Here is a 20,216-nt window from a genome sequence, read left to right as displayed (position 1 = left end):
TTATCAAGGGCCATTGCTGAAACATGATGTCTTCCTTATAAGCAGCTGAAGGGCCAGACAGAGGAAGGTCTTTTGGCATTTCATTTCATCGTTTTCTCCCCAAGCCAGCCTCCCATGTGGGATTTCAGCCTGAATCCTTTTCACAGCCATGACACATTTCCTCTGCCATATGGTTCCCCTGGTCTTGATTAATTGCCTTTAATAGAACTTCAGAGAATGGGTGGAGGCTAAATGACCACATCTGCATCATCCCTGGTACCGATCAGAGATTTTGCAGACATTCAGCAGTATTTGCATGCCAGATTTCCTTGGATACACCCTTCAATCACACTCAGGTTACACCATTGCCTGGATCCTGCTTGGGCTCTGACATCGTAGTGTCCAGGTTCCAGACTTGACTCTGCAACCCTGGACAAGCTCTCTCTCCAGGCCTCAATCTTCTGTCTTTATATTTAACTTACCTTATAAGGCTGTGTTGAGTTTTAGGTTATAATATAGGCTAATGGTTAACATCATAACGATAAAATAGTAAATGCTCATAAATGTTAATTACTATCTTTACTCCTATGACTAAACAGCTCTAAGAAAAGCAATTAAGTGGACAACTGTGTCTTCAGCTATGGCAACAAGACAGAGTCTCTTGCCACATTTTGGAACCCACTTCACCCCCCGCCCCATTCGTGTTCTTTGGTCCCTGATGCCTTCCCTTCACTAATCATGGGACTCTTGGTAGTAGAATGCCCCTAGATCTAAAAACCACCATGTCCTTCTTTGTTTTCTCTCTCTCTAGTCCTTTCCCTTTCTATTGTATCTCACCACTCAGGACTCTGTTCTCAAAAAGTCCATGCAATGACTGGATACCAGACTTTAATGGTGAAAGTGGCTTGGCTCTCCAAGAATATATTTGCTCCAGGGAGGTCTTTAGGGTCACGTAGAGCTACCAAATCTGTAGCTCCTAAGGTTGTCCTAAGAGACAATATGTGTTGCTCTTCTGGGATGACTGAAGATGGCAGTGCCAAGCTGTTCTCTAGGCTAAGCATTCTGAAATTAAGGAGAGGACGTGGACTTGTTGGTAGAGGAAGGTGGCAACTCAGGTCAGGGTGAGTCTCACAGGTGCAGGGCTGCAGTTTTCTTAAGAGTCATTCAGCGGGTGCTGATTGGCATCACGGGATTTGAACACCTCTGATTAGCCCTATTAAGCATTCCTATAGCTGTTGTGTCTTGGGATGTCTAAGCCAGGTGTGAATTCTCAAAGCGGTCTGGTTTACACTAAGGAGTAATCTATGCTGCTTCAAACAATACCCACAAATACTATACTCAGCCGTGTTCACCCATTGGAGTTCTGTGGAGCGACTCCCTCCAAAAAAATGCAGGGATTGGGGTCAAGTACTACCTACTTGTCACAACCTTCAGCAGTCTGAGAAAGAGTAGCCCCTGGTAGGTGTGGGGACAATGGCAGTTAGTTGTAGCTGCTAACTAAGGAGCTCTCAAATTGCGGTAGACATCACGCTTACCTGGGGAGCTTGTCGGGAAGGCTCAAATGCCTGGATCTCTCTTTCCTGACTTAACATCTGGGAGCCTGACATCTGTATTTCTAGGAAACAGCCTTGGAAATTCTGACAGTCCCAGTGAAGAGAAAATAATAGAGAGAAAAGGAAGTGACATAGAGCGGTATTCACTTTAGCGAGATCACAGGTCCTCCTCAGCCCACTTGAAATGCAGGCTTCTGGACATTTACTCTGATTTCAAATCAATATCCACTTTTAAACAATTCCATGGATGGTCTGTTCTTCAGAAACAGTCTATGAACACGTGAGTACTCTCAACACATTGGTTGTTATGGCTTCTGTTTGTGCCTGCCTCAAATACAGCAATAGGAGACTCCCACAGTCTTGACCTGCAATTGTTAGAGTGTATTAAATAATTTAAACTGTTCTTTGTTCTAAAAGAACCATTGATCTCTGTCTCTTGTAGCTTTGGCATGGTTCATGATGGAGAAGGAAACATGTGCAAAAAGTCTGAGGGCAACATCATGTCCCCTACATTGGCAGGACGCAACGGGGTCTTCTCCTGGTCACCCTGCAGCCGGCAGTATCTGCACAAATTTCTAAGGTATGAACTCCTTGAGCCGGACGTGCGATCTTCTGGTGCCTTTGATGCTTACTGCCTGGTTAGCCGGATCTCATGCAAACAGCTCCAGGCTGTGTTCCCCGATGTGGTTTCCTCTCAAAGGTGTCTTGAGACACTCAGTTGACCAAAGAGTTTGCTGAACACCTCCTTGGAGCACTGAGGCCTGACAACTTAATCCAACATTGAGTTGGTAGAGGAAGGTCGCAACTCAGATCAGGACAATGGCCAAAAGGAGCCCCAGGACATGAACCAGACCAACATATTTTTCACCGATATTTATTTTTTTAAAATTCTTATTTTTATATCCATGCATATTCAGTCAGTGAATAGAAAGATCTAGACGCATACAACTGTATACATAATAAGGACATGTAGCTGAGTTTATTTTTCTGTTTACTATGTGTGTATGTATGTATTTACAAGATGCATTTCTCATTAGATGGAAAAACCTGAGTATTTACATTTTGTTCTGGCTACAAAATCCTGTGGTGGTAGCATTTTTTAGAAATGTTATTATAGCACTAATTCATTTAGGGCATAAAACATTGGGGAGGTAGAGTTTGACTCTTGAAAAGGAGGTAGTAGTTTTTAACACTTTAGAGAAAGAAGGGAATTTTGTAAAACTCTTTAGATTTGCCAATTGGTAGACTATTCTTCACATTTCAATGGCTTTGAGATTAAAGGCTAGTTTAAGCCTTAAACCAAAACTTCATTTCTGACTCACATCACACTCCAGTGTAGATTGGTGGTCTCTGTTCCACGCAGTCATTTGGAGGCCAAGTTTTCTTCTATCCTGTGGTCTTTTCCCTTCCAGGACCTTGTTTTCCATTGCAGTCAGCTGGGAGCTGGGGACAGATAGAGCATGGTGGGACGTGCAAGGAAGGGGTGATGTTCCTGGAGGGAGAACTCAGACAGTGGCCTAAGAAATGTCACCTAGTCATGTGCTCTGGAGGAAGAGGACAGGGGGTTAGTGAAAGAGGGCCATCTGTGCCGCATCACCCGCCCCAAATCCTGTCACAGGGAAGTGACTGGAACTGGTGGGAACAGCCAGTTGGTGGTCAAACCGAGTAGAACCCAGGCATTCTGGGCCCTACACCTGACCTCTCTGCACCCATCCCAAAAACAATGGTTGCAGCCAGCAGAGGAAAAGCAATTCTGTTGCAGCCTCTCGGGGCTCCCATGCCTTTAGCTTGGTCCTTCCTGGTGTTCGCTGAGACCTCAGTCAAGATATTTCAATGCCGTAAGGTGTGGTGGCTTTGTTCCATGTTTTATGCCACCCAAATGAGTGAGAGCATTGTGGGCATTATAGCCTTTGTTCCTTTTACAATCTCTAAGTACTAACAAAATTACTTGGTTCAAATACTAAAAAGATGCACGAGAGTATGTATCTGCTTTAAGAACAGCTTTTACCTCCTGAAGAGGACTGGTCTGTGGGAAACGGCACAGACAGGGAACATTCATCGGCTTCAGAATGGACACCGTGCATTGATCCCTTGACTCCTCAGCCACATTCTTCCTTTCTGAACAGTCTCTGCAGGTTGAGTGGCAACCCCACACAGACTGTGGCTTGGTATTTTTTATTCCTCTAGGAAGACACATGAATTTCCACCTTTTCCATGTAGAGAATGTTATTGTTTCTTTGTCCCCAGGAAGGAGAGCCACTCTTATTCAGGGTGAAGGACATATTTATTCATTAGATAATAGTGTATTTTACCACACACATGGAAATTGTGTTTGCTCTTGACAAACTTATTGACTCACAGTAGTCTACTGATTCTAGGAGAGGGCATACCAAAAGAAGTGTTTATTCTCAAAACACACTAATGCTAGTGGATAATGATGGGAAACAGGCTGCTGTGTTTAGTTCTCAATTAAATGCGCTATGTTTTTGAAAAATTATATTTCTGATACTCATCAAGGAAAAATAGAGAAATGATCACTCAACTCAAGGATTTATTTTTTTTTTAAGTTAACAAAAATAACCTCCTAACCTTACAAATTTGGAGCAGATTGCACAAGAAATCACAAAAAAATTAGTAAAATGGAAAGATGAAGAGGAAAAGTAAGTGAAAATGTGAAAATGAAGAACAGAGTAAAGGACATAAATCTGTAGCTCTAAGGAGCTACGTGGGTGTGACAGAAAGCTCAAGATTTGTCCAAAAAGGAAATATATTTGTATTATTAGAAAATAGGGAAAATACCAACACTTCAAGGAAAGCAAACCTTTCTTGTTAAAGAACAGCTTTATTAAGGTAAAATTGATATGCATAAACTACATATGTCAGGTAGACAGTTGAATTAGTTTAGACATACGATGCACCATTGAAACAACCTCCGTGAAGATTCCACTAAAGTTGGTGGAAGAAAAAATGGGTTGGTGGCACCGACAAGTCCACAGGCTAGAAAACCAGACTGACTTTCACGTCTTTGCAACTTACATGATCTTGTAGTCAAAACTAAGAACTAGTTAGTTATTCCAAACTAAGAATGAAGATAGCTACTCCTTCCTTACTTGAGCCTGTCAACACTGCAGTGTCCAACTGACCTCTCTGGTTTCTTTCTGACCTTCTTACTTGGGGTGCAATAGTTTTTTCTTTCCTTTATTTCTTCCTCCCTCCCTCCCTCCCTCCTTTCTTTCTTTCTTTCTTTCTTTCTTACTCTCTGTCTTTCTTTCTGTTTTTCTTCCTGTCATTCTTTCTGTTTCTCTTCCCTTCCTTCTTTCTCTTCTCTTCCTTCTTTTTTTATTCATTTATTTTATTAACAGAACTCCTTTGCCTTCACTTTCATTTTTCTGTTGTACACATTAAGCCACCTTGTTTCTAGGACACTATTTGAGCAAGATCATACTAGCATTTCTGTTGCTTTTACTCTGGTTTACTATCTGGCGGCTATCTCCCCCAGCACCCATCTGGGTCTGGTTTACACCTCACTGCCTCTTTCTCCAGTGATCTGGGAGAGCTTGTAGCCCATCCTGCAAGCCAGCATTTGCACGTCAGCCTCTAGGGGCCCCCATGCCTTTAGCTTGGTCCTTCCTGGTGTTCGCTGAGACCTCAGTCAAGATATTTCAGCGCCGTAAGATGTGGTGGCTGTGTTCTATGTTTTATGCCACCCAAATGAGTGAGAGCATTGTGGGCAATTTCTGTATCTTGGTGATATAAATCTGTATTCTAGGCACATACACTCGATCATTTTTTAAAATTTCTATTACCAAAAAAGGCAGCGTTAATATTATTCTGCAACTGACATGACACATGGGGGTGCATTTAGCATCTGTTATTCCTTGCATGGCTTGCTCCTGGAGTCAGGTTGGGGATGGCTAAGATTGCTATTAGCTGTGTCTTGCAGCTGTTTGCATTTTTCTCTGGCTGCGTGTGAAGAATTCCATTTTCAGTAATAAGGAAGGGTATTAACTTTGGGCTCACATGCTGTTATTTGCATTCACAGGGAAAATTTGGAATTTATCTCAGATCTTCTCTATAATTTTCTAGATTTAGAATTTTTTCTAAATCTATTTTTCATCTTAATGGTTGTGGGAAAATAGTCTAACATTTTTTAATATTTTGAAATGTGCTCTGACAACTTGAAAAATGAAAGGATGCAAATGTGGGTGTGGAGTTATCATCAGCATCATGAAAGAGTCCAAAAACAGTTTTGAAACTGCCAAGAAATATAGGAAGACTCGTGGAAAGAAAATAATGACGTGCTTGGGGAAGAATTATTTTGAGGATGCTGAAAATGGGCTGTAATCACAGTTGTGTCCTAGAAATGATTACTAAGATGCTGGAGTGAAAAGCCATTTTTGTCGTAGCCCCCGGAAGATCTGCACTGTAACGGAAGCCTGCTGATTTGTTTTTGTGCTAATCCAGAAAAACACTTCTGTAGCATTTCAACAGTAAATCTTTATTTCCAGAGGCTTCACTAATTTCCTTGGACCACAAGATTACAAATAAATATATCGGGATTTTCTTGTTTACAAACTGTTTTCTTGAGAAATTAAATTTTCCAAGAAACTCTCTTGTAGCCAAATTCACTCCTAAGGTTTGTTTTTACTTGAAACCCTATTGCACGTCAGACAGTGTATTAAACCTTGTTTTCTCACCAAATCAGTCGAGCCTTTCTCCTTTGCTTGCTGACTTCCTGATTTCCAAATAATCAAAATACTGTGATTTTCTCCAGCGATTAGGTGGCTCTTTGGATGGGACTCCAACAGTGAGTAAGGATACATGGCTGACTTTTAAAGATGCATCTGCTCTCGTTTACAAGCAGTCCAGCATTTGGCAGGTGGAAAAAACTCAAAGAGGGAGCTCAACTGGCCTGAAGTTGTCAGTACAGCTTTTCTCCATTCTCAGTAGAGTTGTGAAGGAAAGATACTTGTTGGGAATAAATCCATCAACCTCGTCAATAGTCATGTGTCATTTCCTAGTAACAGACACAGACCTCATCGCAGTTACTCATGTCTGCGTCCAGGAGGCTTATGACTTACAGAAACTGTAGCTCACTATTTTAAATTTAATGACAACAGGGACTCATCTTCAAATGACTTTTTAACGTCTGAATTGTGTCCTGCACATCAGTGAGTACACTTGCCCCTGACTACATGAGCCTACATTCTTCAATACAGGAGAAAGGTGACCATCACAGGAAACTGGAAAAGTGGGGGTTGCTACCCTACCCCATACCCTACCTCTATCATTGAATAAGAAATGATTTGACCCAAGAGCCCATTATGCATGTTGTTGCACATAATGAGAATAATTCATTTCAATTCTCCTCTTGCTCTGCTGTATAATGTTTATCTTAAGAAAAGCAAACAAGTCATGACTGATAGCTGTTTCTGGAGAACCATGCGACTCTAAGACCAAAGAAGAGGCACTGCCCTATAGTGGAGAGAACAGAGAAAAGAAGAGCTGGTGCATGGGTGTGTCTTTATTGCTCATGTCTAGGAAGATCTTGACCTTAGCAAGTCAAATAGCCTTTCCTGAGGGCCCTCATTTTCTTACTTGAGAAATGAGAGACTATAACCAGAAGATCTCTCAAGCTCTTTAACGTTCCGTGGTTCACTAATTAGAGTAGGGAAAGGATTTTGAAGTGTTCTTGTGGTGCTTTGGACCTGTCTTAAAAGATTTAATTTACATTGTTTTTGTTGTGGTATAGAATACATACAGAAAAGTACAAAATTATTAGGACACGGCTTGATACATTTTTACACAGTGAACACAGTTGTGGATTGTGTACCCAGATCAAGTTGTAGAACTTGATAAGGACCTCAGAAATCCCTTCTGCAAAGGGTTACCAAAAGGTAACCCTTCTCCAGCATGGAACACTGTAGGTTGGAATCATGAGTTATTTACTCTTTTATGATTATGAGATTCATTCTTGTTGTTGCATAGAAAAAGAACATTGGTTTACTTATATTGTTTTATGAATGTACTATGAATTATTCATTCATTCCATTGGTGATCTAATTTGAGTTTCCCATATGGGGCTCTTATAAGGATTGTTACAGTGAATATTACCCTGATTTACATAGATACCTCGGAGTAGACTTAAGAGTGGAATTTTAGGGTCATAAATATTTATACACAGTTTCAGCAGACACTACCAAACAGCTTTTCTAAGTGTCCATGTAAAGTTACATTCCCAGAAGCAGCTATGAAACATTCAAATGGCTTCAATACCTTGCCAATACTTAGTCATGTTGGTATTTTTCATTCTAGCCATCTAGAGGGTGTGTAGTGGATATCAATATGGTTGCTAAGTGAATGGAATACCTTTTATATGGTTTATGGTCTCTTGACTAAAGTTTTTGGTAAAGCATCTGTTCAGATCTCTTGTGCACTTTTAAAAATTAGAATTTTAAATACATTCTACTTGTTTATTGCTGGTATATAAAAAAGTAATGGATTTTTTGCACATTAACCTTTTATGTTGTAACTTTGCTGTAACTTTGCTATAACTTTTATGCTGTAACTTTGCTATAACCTTTTATGCTGTAACTTTGCTATAACTCTAGGAGTTTTTTTTATTTTTTTCAAATTTCTAATGTCATCTGCATACAGAGATGGTTTTATTTATTATATCCCAATCTGTATGCCTTTTATTTCCTTTTCCTGCTTTTTCCAGTAGCTGGAATTTCCAGTTAAAAAAGAAGTGGAGAGAGGAGTCTTTATTGCTGTTTCTCCTGATTTTAGTGGGAAGGCTTTAAGTTTCTCACTGTTAATTATGATGTTAGCTGTAGATTTTTTTTGGAGGATGTTCTTTATCAAGTTGAGGGAGCTTCCCTCTACCCCTAGTTCACCAGGAATTTTTATCATGAATGAGTGCTAAATCTTACCAAATGATTTTTCTTCATCTATTGGTAGAATCGTTTTTTAAAATTTAGTCTACTGATATAATGGATTACATTAAATGACTTTTGAATGCTGAGCAAGCCTTGCATAACTAGGATGAATTCCACCTGGTCATGGCATACAATGATTTTTATGGGTTGTTGGATTCAAATTTCTCATATTTTGTTGAATATTTTTGCGTGTGTGTTCTGAGAGATAAGAAAAGCTTTATTTTCTTGTAAAGCCTGGTTTTGGTGTTAGGGTAATGTTGGCCTCATTAAATGATTCAGGGAGTAGTTCCTTTGCTCTCATCGTCTATAAGAGATTGTAGAGAATTGGTATAATTTCTTCCCTAAATGTTTGGTAGACTTCACAGAGAATCCCATCTAGGCTACTTGTTGCTTTTTATGCACAGATTCCGAGCCCCATGTCAGTGGAAACTGGGGCTGAGGTCCCAGGGAGACCAGTCAGAAACCTTTGAATCAAGGTAGACCATCCCTGCAAGCAAAGTTTGGGGGATGATCTGCCATTGTTCCATTCGGTATGATTATAGGTTTTTGGTTTGGGGATTTTTTTGGAGGGAGGCTACTGAAATTTATAGGAAGAATTTACAAACACATACATGTTTAAATACTTTCCTCTAAATTCATTAATTATACCAAAGAATATTCCCACTAGGGAGTAAAATATTCTATTTGTGGAGGAAAAGACCATTAGTTGGTCTTTAACCATCTACTAATTAATTTCAGCAAAGTTAATTTTCTTCTTGATTTGGGGTCATCAGAAATTAGCCCGCATATAGAGCATTGTTGGTGGAAATTTGTTGTTCCATGAAAACTCACTGGAAGCTGGAAGACAAGGTACAGCTATTTCTCAGTCTAGGAAAGAAAAAGAATGAAAAAAGAAAAATGAAATAAAGAAGATTCCAACCTTTGACAGAGACTGATTGTGTTCTACTCTTACAATGCCCATTTTCATCTTTCAGTTGTTTCTGGCAAGAAGTGTGCACAGAAGGTGCCTATAACAGGCACTTCTCTCATTGAACATTTGGGTGTATTTCTTCCATTTCACTTTCTCTCATAAGTTAGAGAAATCTAATGAAGAACAAATTGCCTTCCTGGTAAAGGTCCAATGTGTTATGAATGATTTTAGAAAATGGGATTCCTGTATTTAAGTATACGTGAGATAAATGTTATATTGGACGCCAGGACAAAAAAAGATCTCTTTCTATATGTTGTAAAATCGCGCGAGGAACACAAAAGGCAGAAGGGGTTGTGCACCCTTTGTGGACTCCGTGTTGTCATTAGTCACTCATCTCCTTCTTACTTCAGCACTGCTCAGGCTACATGCCTTGCTGACCAGCCAAAACCTGTGAAGGAATACAAGTACCCTGAGAAGCTGCCTGGAGAGTTGTATGATGCACACACTCAGTGCAAGTGGCAGTTTGGAGAAAAAGCCAAGCTCTGCACACTGGACTTTAAAAAGGCAAGTGATTATTGGCAAATACTCAATGCAGTATGATTCATAAAACTGTTTTATTTAGTGTAACTGACGTTGATGTATTCCGCATTTATTGGGTACCTACCAAATGTCAAATTCTGCATGTTAGGGCTGGTCCTATATAACAGGAAACACATGTTTTGCTGGCAAAGAAGATGATGGTAGATATTGTTGTGGGGATCACTTTTCATTGGAGAACTGACTTGCTTTTTGGGTCACATCTTTCTGATTTATCATGTGGGAGCTCGGTAATAACTTTTAGTCAGTGTGAGTTGCCAAATTAATACTCTGCATTTAGGGGGGGATGATATTAAGAAAACAAGGACTCCCTCTTCCCTCCCAATATAGGAATAATTTACTTTAAAGCAGCAGCCTGTGTAGGGCTTCTGATTAATAAATTCCCCCAAATAAGGTATGTATAGGGTAGTTTCTCTTAGACAGCGATATCTACCCTGTTGACACAAGGGATTTCAACAGTGATTTCTAACATGAATTTCTCATATAACACAGACACATATGCTCTTACTAGACCAGGAAAACCATGATTTAGGAACTTGCTCGATTGGACCACAAGAAAAGCAACCCATAAATTAAGTGAATGTAACCATTTTTGAAGTTTCCTTTATTTTAGTTTATAATGAAATCAAGAGGAAAGTAGACCAAAAAATATATAGTCCTCTGGAAACTTCCACATTGGGAATACTCCCAACTTAAATCTAAAGTTATAATCTTGTTTCTTCTAAATTCAAGAGCTTTCCCCAAAGGTCAATTACAGCCATGTGCCAGAGCTGGATTCTTATCTCCTTGCTGGGTCATCTCATCTTGGAGCAAGAATAATAAATTAGTCAGCATCAGCATATCTTCCCAATACAGCTTTTCCTGTGGTCAGAAGATAGTGAATTCCCTAAGATGCGTGTGTGTGTGTGTGTGTGTGTGTGTGTGTGTGTGTGTGTGTGTGTACGCGTGCGCACGCTTATGTGTGTGTGGCGGGGGGAGTGGAGTTGCTTTTCTGCTTGTTAGGGAAAGAAACATGAAACTCATGTCTTCTCAAAGATGGGATCTCCTAGATTATACTTCCATAGGAGTTTGTTTTGCAACCATGGACCATGTGCCACTTGGGAAACAGAGGCAACAGTAAATTGAATGCAGGGTGTCTTGTCATCACTGAAGAAATATTTCCATGCAGGGAAATGCATTCATTTCAAGTGTACAGTTTGAATTTTAACAATTGTATTCCCCCATGTTGCCAGCATCCCAGTCGAGATGGGGCTGATTTCCACAAAGCCAGAAAGTTTCCGGTGCCCCCTCCATTCCACCCTCCCGCCGCCCCAGTTAGCAGCCATTGTTCTGATTCTATCAACATTTTTGAGCTTTGCCTATCCCTGAACTTCACGATTGCCTTGTTCCATGTGTTAAAAGTCCATCTGTAATATTTCACCATTAAGTGTGATGTTAGTGGTTGGTTTTTATACTTATGCCCTTTATCAGATTGAGTAAATTCACTACTAATCCTAGTTTATTGAGAGATTTTAATCTCAAAATTGTGTTGATGACAAACTTTTCTAACGTCTGTTGATGTGGTTATATTGTTTCCTCCTATATTCTGTTAATGCGGTGTGAATTGTATTGATTCGTTTATTTTCCCCCGTTGGCTTTTTTTCTTTTTTTTTACTATTTTTTTTATTTTAGATTCAGGGGCACACATACATATTTGCTACATGAACATATTGCGTCGTGGTGGGGATTGAGTCTCAGGTGGTCCATTCCTAGATAGTCAACACTGTGCCCCAGATAGTTTCTGAACCCTAACCTTCCTACCCATCCCCCCTTTATTAGTGGCCCCAGTGTCCATTATTTGCATCTTTGTGACCGTTTGGCTTTTAATGTTAAGGCAGCATGTTTTCCTTGGATAAACCCCCTTGGTCATAATCTATTGCTCATTTTTGCAATTTGCTGATTTTATTTGTGAATATTTGCTCAGGATTTTGCATCTGTGTTTTTAATGGAATGGGTTGAGAGTGTACCCTACTCTGTTTTCTTGAAGAGTTTGCAAACGGTTGGTATTGTTTCTTCCTTAACTGTTTATTAGACTTCACCAATGAGGTCTGTTTGTGGGAAGGTTTTGGTAAGTACTGATTCAACTACATGAACAAATTTAGGGTTATTCAGAAGAAAGTCCTCACTATACTAATCTAATTCATTGGGAAAAAGTAAAGAAGTTATCAAAAGTGACAAAAAAAATAGTTTTTTAAAATGAATTTTTCTTTTTTTTTTTTTTTTTTTGAATTGGAGTCTCACTCTGTCACCCAGACTGGAGTGCAGTGGCCGCTCCCGGCCACCGCAGCCTTGATCTGCTGGGCTCCAGCGATCCTGCCGCCTCAGCTTTCCAAGTAGCCAGAATTACAGACACGCGCTACCACGCCCGGCTGATTTTTGATTTATTGTAGAGATGAGGTCTCGCTGCCCAGGCGGGTCTCGAACCCGCGGGCTCAGGCAATCCACTCACCTCAGCCTCCCAAAATCTATCTCTTTAATTATTGTAAGATCTATAATGGTATATCCTCTCTCATTCCTAATAATAATAATATACTTTTTCACCCTTTTTCCTTGATCAGTCTAGTTAGAAGTTCATTGCATTAATTAATCCTTTCAAACACACCAATATTTGGCTTTGTGATTTTTGTGGGTTTTTTTTATTTCATCAAGTTTTATTTTCTCTTTATTGTATTCCCTAACTTAATATGCTTTTTCATTTTCTTGCTTTTTAGAGTAGAAACTGGGACCTTGTCTTTAACACTTTCTTCTTTACTTGATAAAACAATTTAGCTATATTTAAAGCTATAAATTTCCTTCTAAGCGCAATATTAGTTGTATTCTGAAGATTTTTTCTTGTTGAGTTTTAATATTATGATGCATAAAATATTTTCTACTTTATCTAGTGATTACTTCTTTAACCCATGTATTATTGAAAATATATCATTTAATTTTAAAATAATTTATTTTCTGGATAACATTAATTTTGGTTAATTATTTAGTTAATTTTTAGTTAAAAATTTCATAGGCTATACTCGATACACACTTTGGAAATGTATTGAAACATATTTCATGGCTTAGTATATGGTCTTTCTTGGTGAGCATTCCATGGACATTTGAAATGATTGTGAATTCTGCAGTCGTTGGGCATAGTGTTCAAGAAATACCTATGTTCTTATCTGATGATATAGCTTACATATTTGGCATCATCCATGATATTGTTTACTTGTGCCATTTTCACAAAGATGGGTGAATTATTGTGTTTTTTTTTTCACTTTAGTTCTATTAGTTTTTACTTTGTGCATTTTGATACTTTACAATTAGGTGCAGACACATTTAGGATAGTTATATGTTTTCTGACTCTTTCCTTATGAGATATCCTCGCTCATTTTGGTAACATTTCTTCTCTTGAATTCTATATCACCTGATATTAGTAGACATGTCAGCTTATTTGGGAATGCACTTGTGTGATATCTTCTTCCATCCTTTTACTTTGTTTATTTATGTTTTGCAAAAAATGTGTCTGCTGTAAACACTCTTTTATTTGATATTGCTTCTTTGGTCAGTTGAACAGTCTCTGACCTTTCACCAGAATGTTTGACCTATGAATATTGAATGTAACAATTGATGCAGTAGGTTTAAATCTACCACTTTGTGATGTGTTTTCTCTTCATTCCATTTCTGTTTTGTTCCTCTGTTCCCTTTTTTCTTATCTTCTCTTGGGTTAAACTACTTTTTAAAATATGTGTTATTTACCTTTACTTACTGTTTAGCCATACATCCTATAGCAATTTGTAGTGGTTGCTCTAGAGATTGCAACACACATCCTTAGCTTAGATCCTCTATAGAATTAATGCTGTGCTACTATCGTATTACAAGCCACATAATGCAATGTTATCATTTTTGTTCTAAAAGTCATTTGCTTTGAAATGAAATAAGACAAAAATAAGACCATCTTTTACATTTACTCACACATTTACTGTTTAGTATCTGTTTTTCAATAGATTTCAATTTCAAATTGGTATCATTTTCCTAGAACCTGAAGAACTTCCTTTAGCATTTCGTATAGCACATATCTGCTAGCCACAAATTATCTGAAGTTTTCTTTACCTGAAAATTTTATTAATTCACCCTCAATTTTGAAGACTATTTTCTGAATATAGACATCTGAACGATTTTTTCTGGGTTCTTTCATTCTTTATACACTTTAGATATATAATTTTTTTCTCTTTTCAGGACTCAATTGTTTCCATTAAAAAGTTGGCCATTATTTGCATCTCCCTTCTACCATTTCTAAACATTTGTTTAGACAATTCTGTGAAACGTACATTTAGGTTATTGTACGCTTCCATTACAGAGTTTTCATTTGAATTTTTTTGTTTGTTTTTCATGGTTTATCTTTCTCTGCTGCATTTTGCAGATGTTCACTTATTACATCCACTTTTTTTTAGAGTACATTTATATTATTTTATGTTACATATATTTATACTGTGTTATCCCAATATTAGGTGAATTATTTTGGTCCCTGGAGGCTTTGTTTTATTCTTGTTTGTTTGTTTGTTTTAGTTTTTTTTTTTTTGAGTTGGAGTCTCATTCTGTCGCCCAGAATGGAGTGCAGTGGCCGCTCCCGGCCACCGCAGCCTCGACCTGCTGGGCTCCAGCGATCCCTCCGCCTCAGCCTTCCAAGTAGTCGGAATTACAGGCATGCGCTACCACGCCCGGCTGATTTTTTGACTTATTGTAGAGATGAGGTCTCGCCAATTTGCCCAGGCGGGTCTCAAACCCACGAGTTCAGGCAATTCACTCACCTCAGCCTCCCAAAGGCGCGGGATTACAGGCTGAGCCACCGAGCCCGGCTGTTTTATTCTTTGATGGGGCTCATCTGTTTTAAGTTTTTCTGGGCCCTGTGGAGTTAGGGTTAGGGTTAGGATTAGGGTTGGGGGGTTAGGGTTAGGGTTAGGGGTTAGGGGTTAGAGTTGGGGTTAGGGTTAGGTTTAGGGTTAGGTTTACAGTTTGGGTTAGTGCAGCAGTCCCCAATCTTTTTGGCCCCAGAGATCACTTTTATGAAAGACTGTTCTTCTCTGACCAGGAGCTGCTTGGAAGGAGGGGCTGGTTTCGGGATGTTTCAAGTGCATTACTTTTATTGTGCACTTTATTTCTGTTATTATTATTTTGTAATATGTAATGAAGTGATTATTATCATGAAATTACCATCTTGACATGAGTCTGCAAGCCATTGGTTGATGATGGTCTCTGTGCAGTCACACCTCACTGCTCATGTTAATCTGCATTTACATCCACTTTCCAGCACTAGCATCACTGCCTCAGCTCCACCTCAGCTTATCAGGTATTCGATTCTCATAAGGAGCGCACAGCCTGGATCTCTCACGTGCACGGTTCACAATAGGGTTCACGTTCCTATGAGAATCTATTACCCCCACTGATATGACAGGAGACAGTGCTCAGGCAGTAATGCGAGCAGTTGGGGAGTAGCTGTAAATACAGATGAAGCTTCTCTCACTTTCCTGCCACTCATCTCCTTCTGTGCGACCCAGTTCCTAATAGTATTGTCATTGGTTCATGGCTCAGGAGTTTGGGATCCCTGCTCTAAGATTCTTAGCCGTCAGGGATGGACTTCTGGGCTCTTCACTGAATGCCCAGGAGGCTCACTGAGGTCTCCTCACTCTCACGTGAGCCAAAAATCCAGTGCCTCCCAGCTCTCTGCAACCTCTGTCTTTTAGCCCTTATCAGTTTTCAACCTGCAGCTGTGGTCCTCTGCTAGGCCACTTGGAATGTCATCCTGTGTGTCAGCTGCTCACCCCTTAGAATAGGACTTGCAGGAAATCCTAAGAAAGACATCTGGGGCCTCCAACTCAGTGCAACTTTTCCTTTCTGGTCCCACTCCACAGGTTCTAGCTACTTGAACAGACCTCAACTCTGATCCCTGCATGCCTCAATCAGAGAGACTGTTGCCATCTTTCTGGGATCCCCTCGTTCCCCCCCTTCACTACAGCAATGTCTGCAAAGGGTTCCCAGGAAGAGGCCTGGGCAAATATGGCACTCAGCTTACATGCACCCCTTCTCTCGAGCATCAGAGCACTGTTTTGCCTGTTGTCAAGGTCTAAAACAATTGGTCTATATATGTGACTCATATAGTTTTATATTTCTGGGGTTTTTGTGTTGTTTGTTTTGCAAAAAAGTGAAATTGATACCAGTTTCCTCATAGTGATTATAGTGGAAGAAGTATCTTTTGAAATTATACAAAACCTTCATATATTAAAATCAGAAAATGTCAGCTCATTCCTTATGATGTAAAATTTTTCTTGAACACAAGCATTCTGTACTTTTAAAAATTAAATTGTCTTTATGTGACCAGAATTTCTAATATACCAACTCTCCAAATTAGATATGGCGTGGCAATCAGCGCATACAAGGTGTAAACAAAGCATACAAGGTATAATGCTTAATTTTCCATGTAGATTGGAATATCTCAGATGTTAAACTATAAATTTTAATTTCTTAAATGAATTCCTGCTAAATTTTTATTTAAAAGGATCTATCTTGTTAGAATGAAATGTAAAGATCAAAAGTTTTCTAACGGGAGGATGTAAAACAATAAACTACTATGACAAAAAAGTATTTAATTCCTAGACTATCACCAGATACATTAGAATCACTCAATAAAAATTTGCTAATCTGGGTGATAGATAAATGGATGATATTTTAGAAAGGGGTGATTATCTTTTAACCACTTTATAGTATTTAGTTTGAAAAAGTTAATATATAATGTAAATATATGTGAATAGTTCTTTTACATAGATGAATATCTATTTGGTGTCTGTGTATGTATGTTTACATACTTGCATGTAAATTCACATACATGGTGATGGCTTTTTCTGTCCATGTATGTAAAGCGGTAATATGAATTTGTGATAAAAGCAACCCATTGCTTGAAAAATAAATAATTATAATGCATTGTGTATCTAATTGTAACTTCATTTGTAATGCATGCTTAGTTTATACTGTTGGAGAGTCTAATACAAAGAGTTCTAGGAACTTAATTTGGAAGTATATTAATCACAATAATGTAATGTCACAAAACATTTTCAACCCTGTCGTCTGAAAATGCTGGTTTTATCTGGGGTGTTAAACTTAACCAAGTCATTATTACTGAAACTTAACCAAGTCATTATTATTGAAATTGGTCTTTGTGAACACACCCCTTAAATTATGGGCTAGAATCGTAAGCGAGAGCCTTCTTTAAACACAGTGTTCCTTAACTGCAAAGATAAAAGCAAGAGTAAACGCTCTACAAAGATTTTGACTCTTTTCTGCCCAAGTTACGCATTCGTTATTACAGTTTGTCTCTATCAAGTACCTTTTCTGCATTGTCAACATTACTTGGTGGCCTGACCTTGCAGTCTGAAATATAAACTGCCAGGATTACTTTGAAATTTGATCACCTCGTATCCTGGGAACTGTTGTTAAGTTGGAAGTTCCCCCTACACCCAGTGAGTCTTACATTCCAAATCCCTGAACCCTAGAACCATGATTTAATAAGATCTTTGTTTCAAGAGGACTCTGTAGTTTCACTCAGGATATAACAACCTACAACAATAATCATTTATTATGATTATTGTACATTATGTCCAGAAATTAGCAGATAAGTCAAAAGTATCAGAAAAGTGATGGGAGCAACTGATTTTTTGGCTGTTCAGTTGTGGTTTAATTTTCTTTCTTTAACTTTTTGCTCTTAATTTTTATGGATACATAATAGTTGTACATATTTATGTGGTACATGTGATATTTTGATACCAGCATGTAAAGTATAATGATCAAATCAGGGTAATTGAGGTATTCACCACCTAAAGCGTTTATTTATTTCCACTCTTCCGGTGATTTTGCAATATAAAATAAATCATTGTTAACTATAATCACCCTATTGTGCTTCCAAACACTAGATCTCATTCCTTCTAACGGTATTTTTGTACCCATTAACCCACCTTTCCCTAATCTTCTCTACACACTACCCTTCCCAGCATCTGTTAACCATTATTTTTCTCTTTACTGCAATGAGATATTTTTTTTTTTAGTTCCCACAGATGAGTGAGGACATGTGGCATTTTTATGTTATCATCTAATTCTCTGAGATATTGGAATTTTTATTTGTCTGGGACAGAGGGTCATGTTTGTTAAATAGAAGACAGTTACATCTATGAGGTACTAAGGTCTTAAATGCTTTTTGATATGTTGGAAAACACTAACATGGGTTATATGATATTTTAGGATTCTCCTAACTCTATGATTTATTCCTGCTTTGAGGACAGGAATTGAGAATTGAACGAGTTCCAAGATTAGTCTAAAATACACAGTTGGCATGAGCCAGGGCATAGGCTGAATTAGAGAGCCACATGCTTTAGTGGCGAACTATCACCAGTCTCCTATATTTAAGGGATTTGTACTTTAAAAAGTTGAAAGCTCATGCCCTAAAAGTGTCTCTCATTCGTACTTCTTTATTCTGCAACAATATTCCCCAACAACTAAAATGCAAGAATATCCTGAAATGACTCTGAATGGCAGTCTGAATCTAGCATTCTCCTGTCGTATCATGGTCCTCACAGGCTATCTTAGATTTTTTTTTTATTATCGTAATTCATTGATAATTATTAGTTTTATCTTATACTAAAACTGTCCTAATTGTTCTATCACTGGTTTTCACAGGAACAAACAAGCACATGTTCAACTTGCACAGAAAAACCAGTTAGATAGCAAGCACTAGATCAGGTCCTGATGATGACTGTAGCAAAATAATCAACATTTTAAAACACCATTTCCCATGTATTGTCTCAGATAGTCTTAAAAACAGCCCCATAGATTAAGACCCTCATCTCTAAGGCCACAGCACCCACAGAATAGAACTCCGGACATAGACTGAGGCCATGATGGAATCACATTGAGCCCTTGAAGTGGGAACGGAAATGTACCTTCCAAGGCACCAGGCCCTGAGCAGGACATGTTGCTTGTAACCCCTTCATTTAACCCAGGACAAGTAGATGATGGGATGTTATCATCCTCGTGCCCACGTGAGAATTCTGGGGTCCTGTCTGTGCAATCCACACTGGATCTGCCTCCTACTTGGGAATCTCAAACCCTCTACTAGACCACGGTAGTCATCTCCCTGCTGACCTGACCACACCAGCAGCTTCTGCATTCATGTTTATCTATTCATCCATTTAAGTCTGCAGGCTCAATGTCCTGAGCAGTAGGTCTCTACGCCACATCCATCCAGAAGGTCTCTGGGAGCCACCCAGTGTCTGCTCCATGCCTTGCCCTAGACAGTATGGTTCTGATCCACCATACTGCCACTCAGACATTGAGGCCCTGGTCCGGGGCTCTGGTTTCATGGAAGTTTATTTATATCCTGGTATTCTATCAAGTTGTCACCCCCCTGCAAGTCAGTGGAGCCCTGCAGTTGTCTCTTTAGGGAGTTCCAGACACTCAAGCCCCTGCCTTCGTGAATTACTTGGGTTCCTCATATCTCATATCTCTAAATGCTGTTCTGGCCAAGTATAGAGGCCCTGACACACCAGGCGAATTAATGCAGAGAAAGCCTGCCTCAAGGAGAGGAAACCTGAGGTTTCCAGCAATGGTCTTTACAGAAGCAGCTGTCAGAGTGGCCCTGCTTGTGACCTGCTCACAGAGGCATGAGCCTGGCAAAGTACTTACCACCAGCATGCCACATCTACCCTAAGAGCATAGATCCTGATGGATTTGCATAAGAAGGTGAAATTGCACCATGATTGTAACCATACAAGACATTTATGAGTCGCTCAAAATAAAAGAAATTAGTATCTGAATTAAAACGATGCACGTTTACTTGTTAACATTCCAGGTTTCCAAAGACTGGTTTAATAGTGAAGAAAATATAAGCAGGAAAAACATGAGGTTGTGTCTTTAATAAAGACATGAACTTCTAAATATATAGTTAAATCTGTGGGGAAGATTTAAGAACTAGTTTTATGAAGGTATAATTCAAAATAAAACTCTTCATGAGATGACTCACACAATGCAGAAAACCTTTGTACGTCACTGAAGCATAGAGTGAGTTTACCACACAGCAAAATGTCATCTTTCAAGCAGAAATATGTTGACGTGCTTCATTGCACTGCTTTTTCTTTTTTTTTTTTTTTTTGAGTTGGAGTCTTACTCTGTTGCCCAGACTGG

At 38.9% G+C, this 20,216-nt stretch overlaps 1 protein-coding gene across 1 annotated transcript in view; it reads left to right on the top strand.

Annotated features, from left to right (window-relative positions):
• The window catches only part of ADAMTS16 (ADAM metallopeptidase with thrombospondin type 1 motif 16), a 156,343-nt gene that overhangs the window by 48,418 nt on the left and 87,709 nt on the right, over positions 1 to 20,216 (top strand). Inside the window, exons 7-8 of the mRNA XM_008052739.1 lie at positions 1,975 to 2,112; positions 9,791 to 9,944. Coding sequence (XP_008050930.1) covers positions 1,975 to 2,112; positions 9,791 to 9,944 — 292 coding nt within the window. The remainder of the gene's footprint in view (positions 1 to 1,974; positions 2,113 to 9,790; positions 9,945 to 20,216) is intronic.

This window comes from Carlito syrichta, unplaced genomic scaffold, assembly GCF_000164805.1.
Source record: "Carlito syrichta isolate Samal-C Ts95f unplaced genomic scaffold, Tarsius_syrichta-2.0.1 Scaffold287411, whole genome shotgun sequence".
NCBI lineage: Eukaryota > Metazoa > Chordata > Mammalia > Primates > Tarsiidae > Carlito > Carlito syrichta.
The sequence above is the reverse complement of the archived record's forward strand: the minus strand, read 5'-3'. Positions and strand labels throughout refer to the sequence as shown.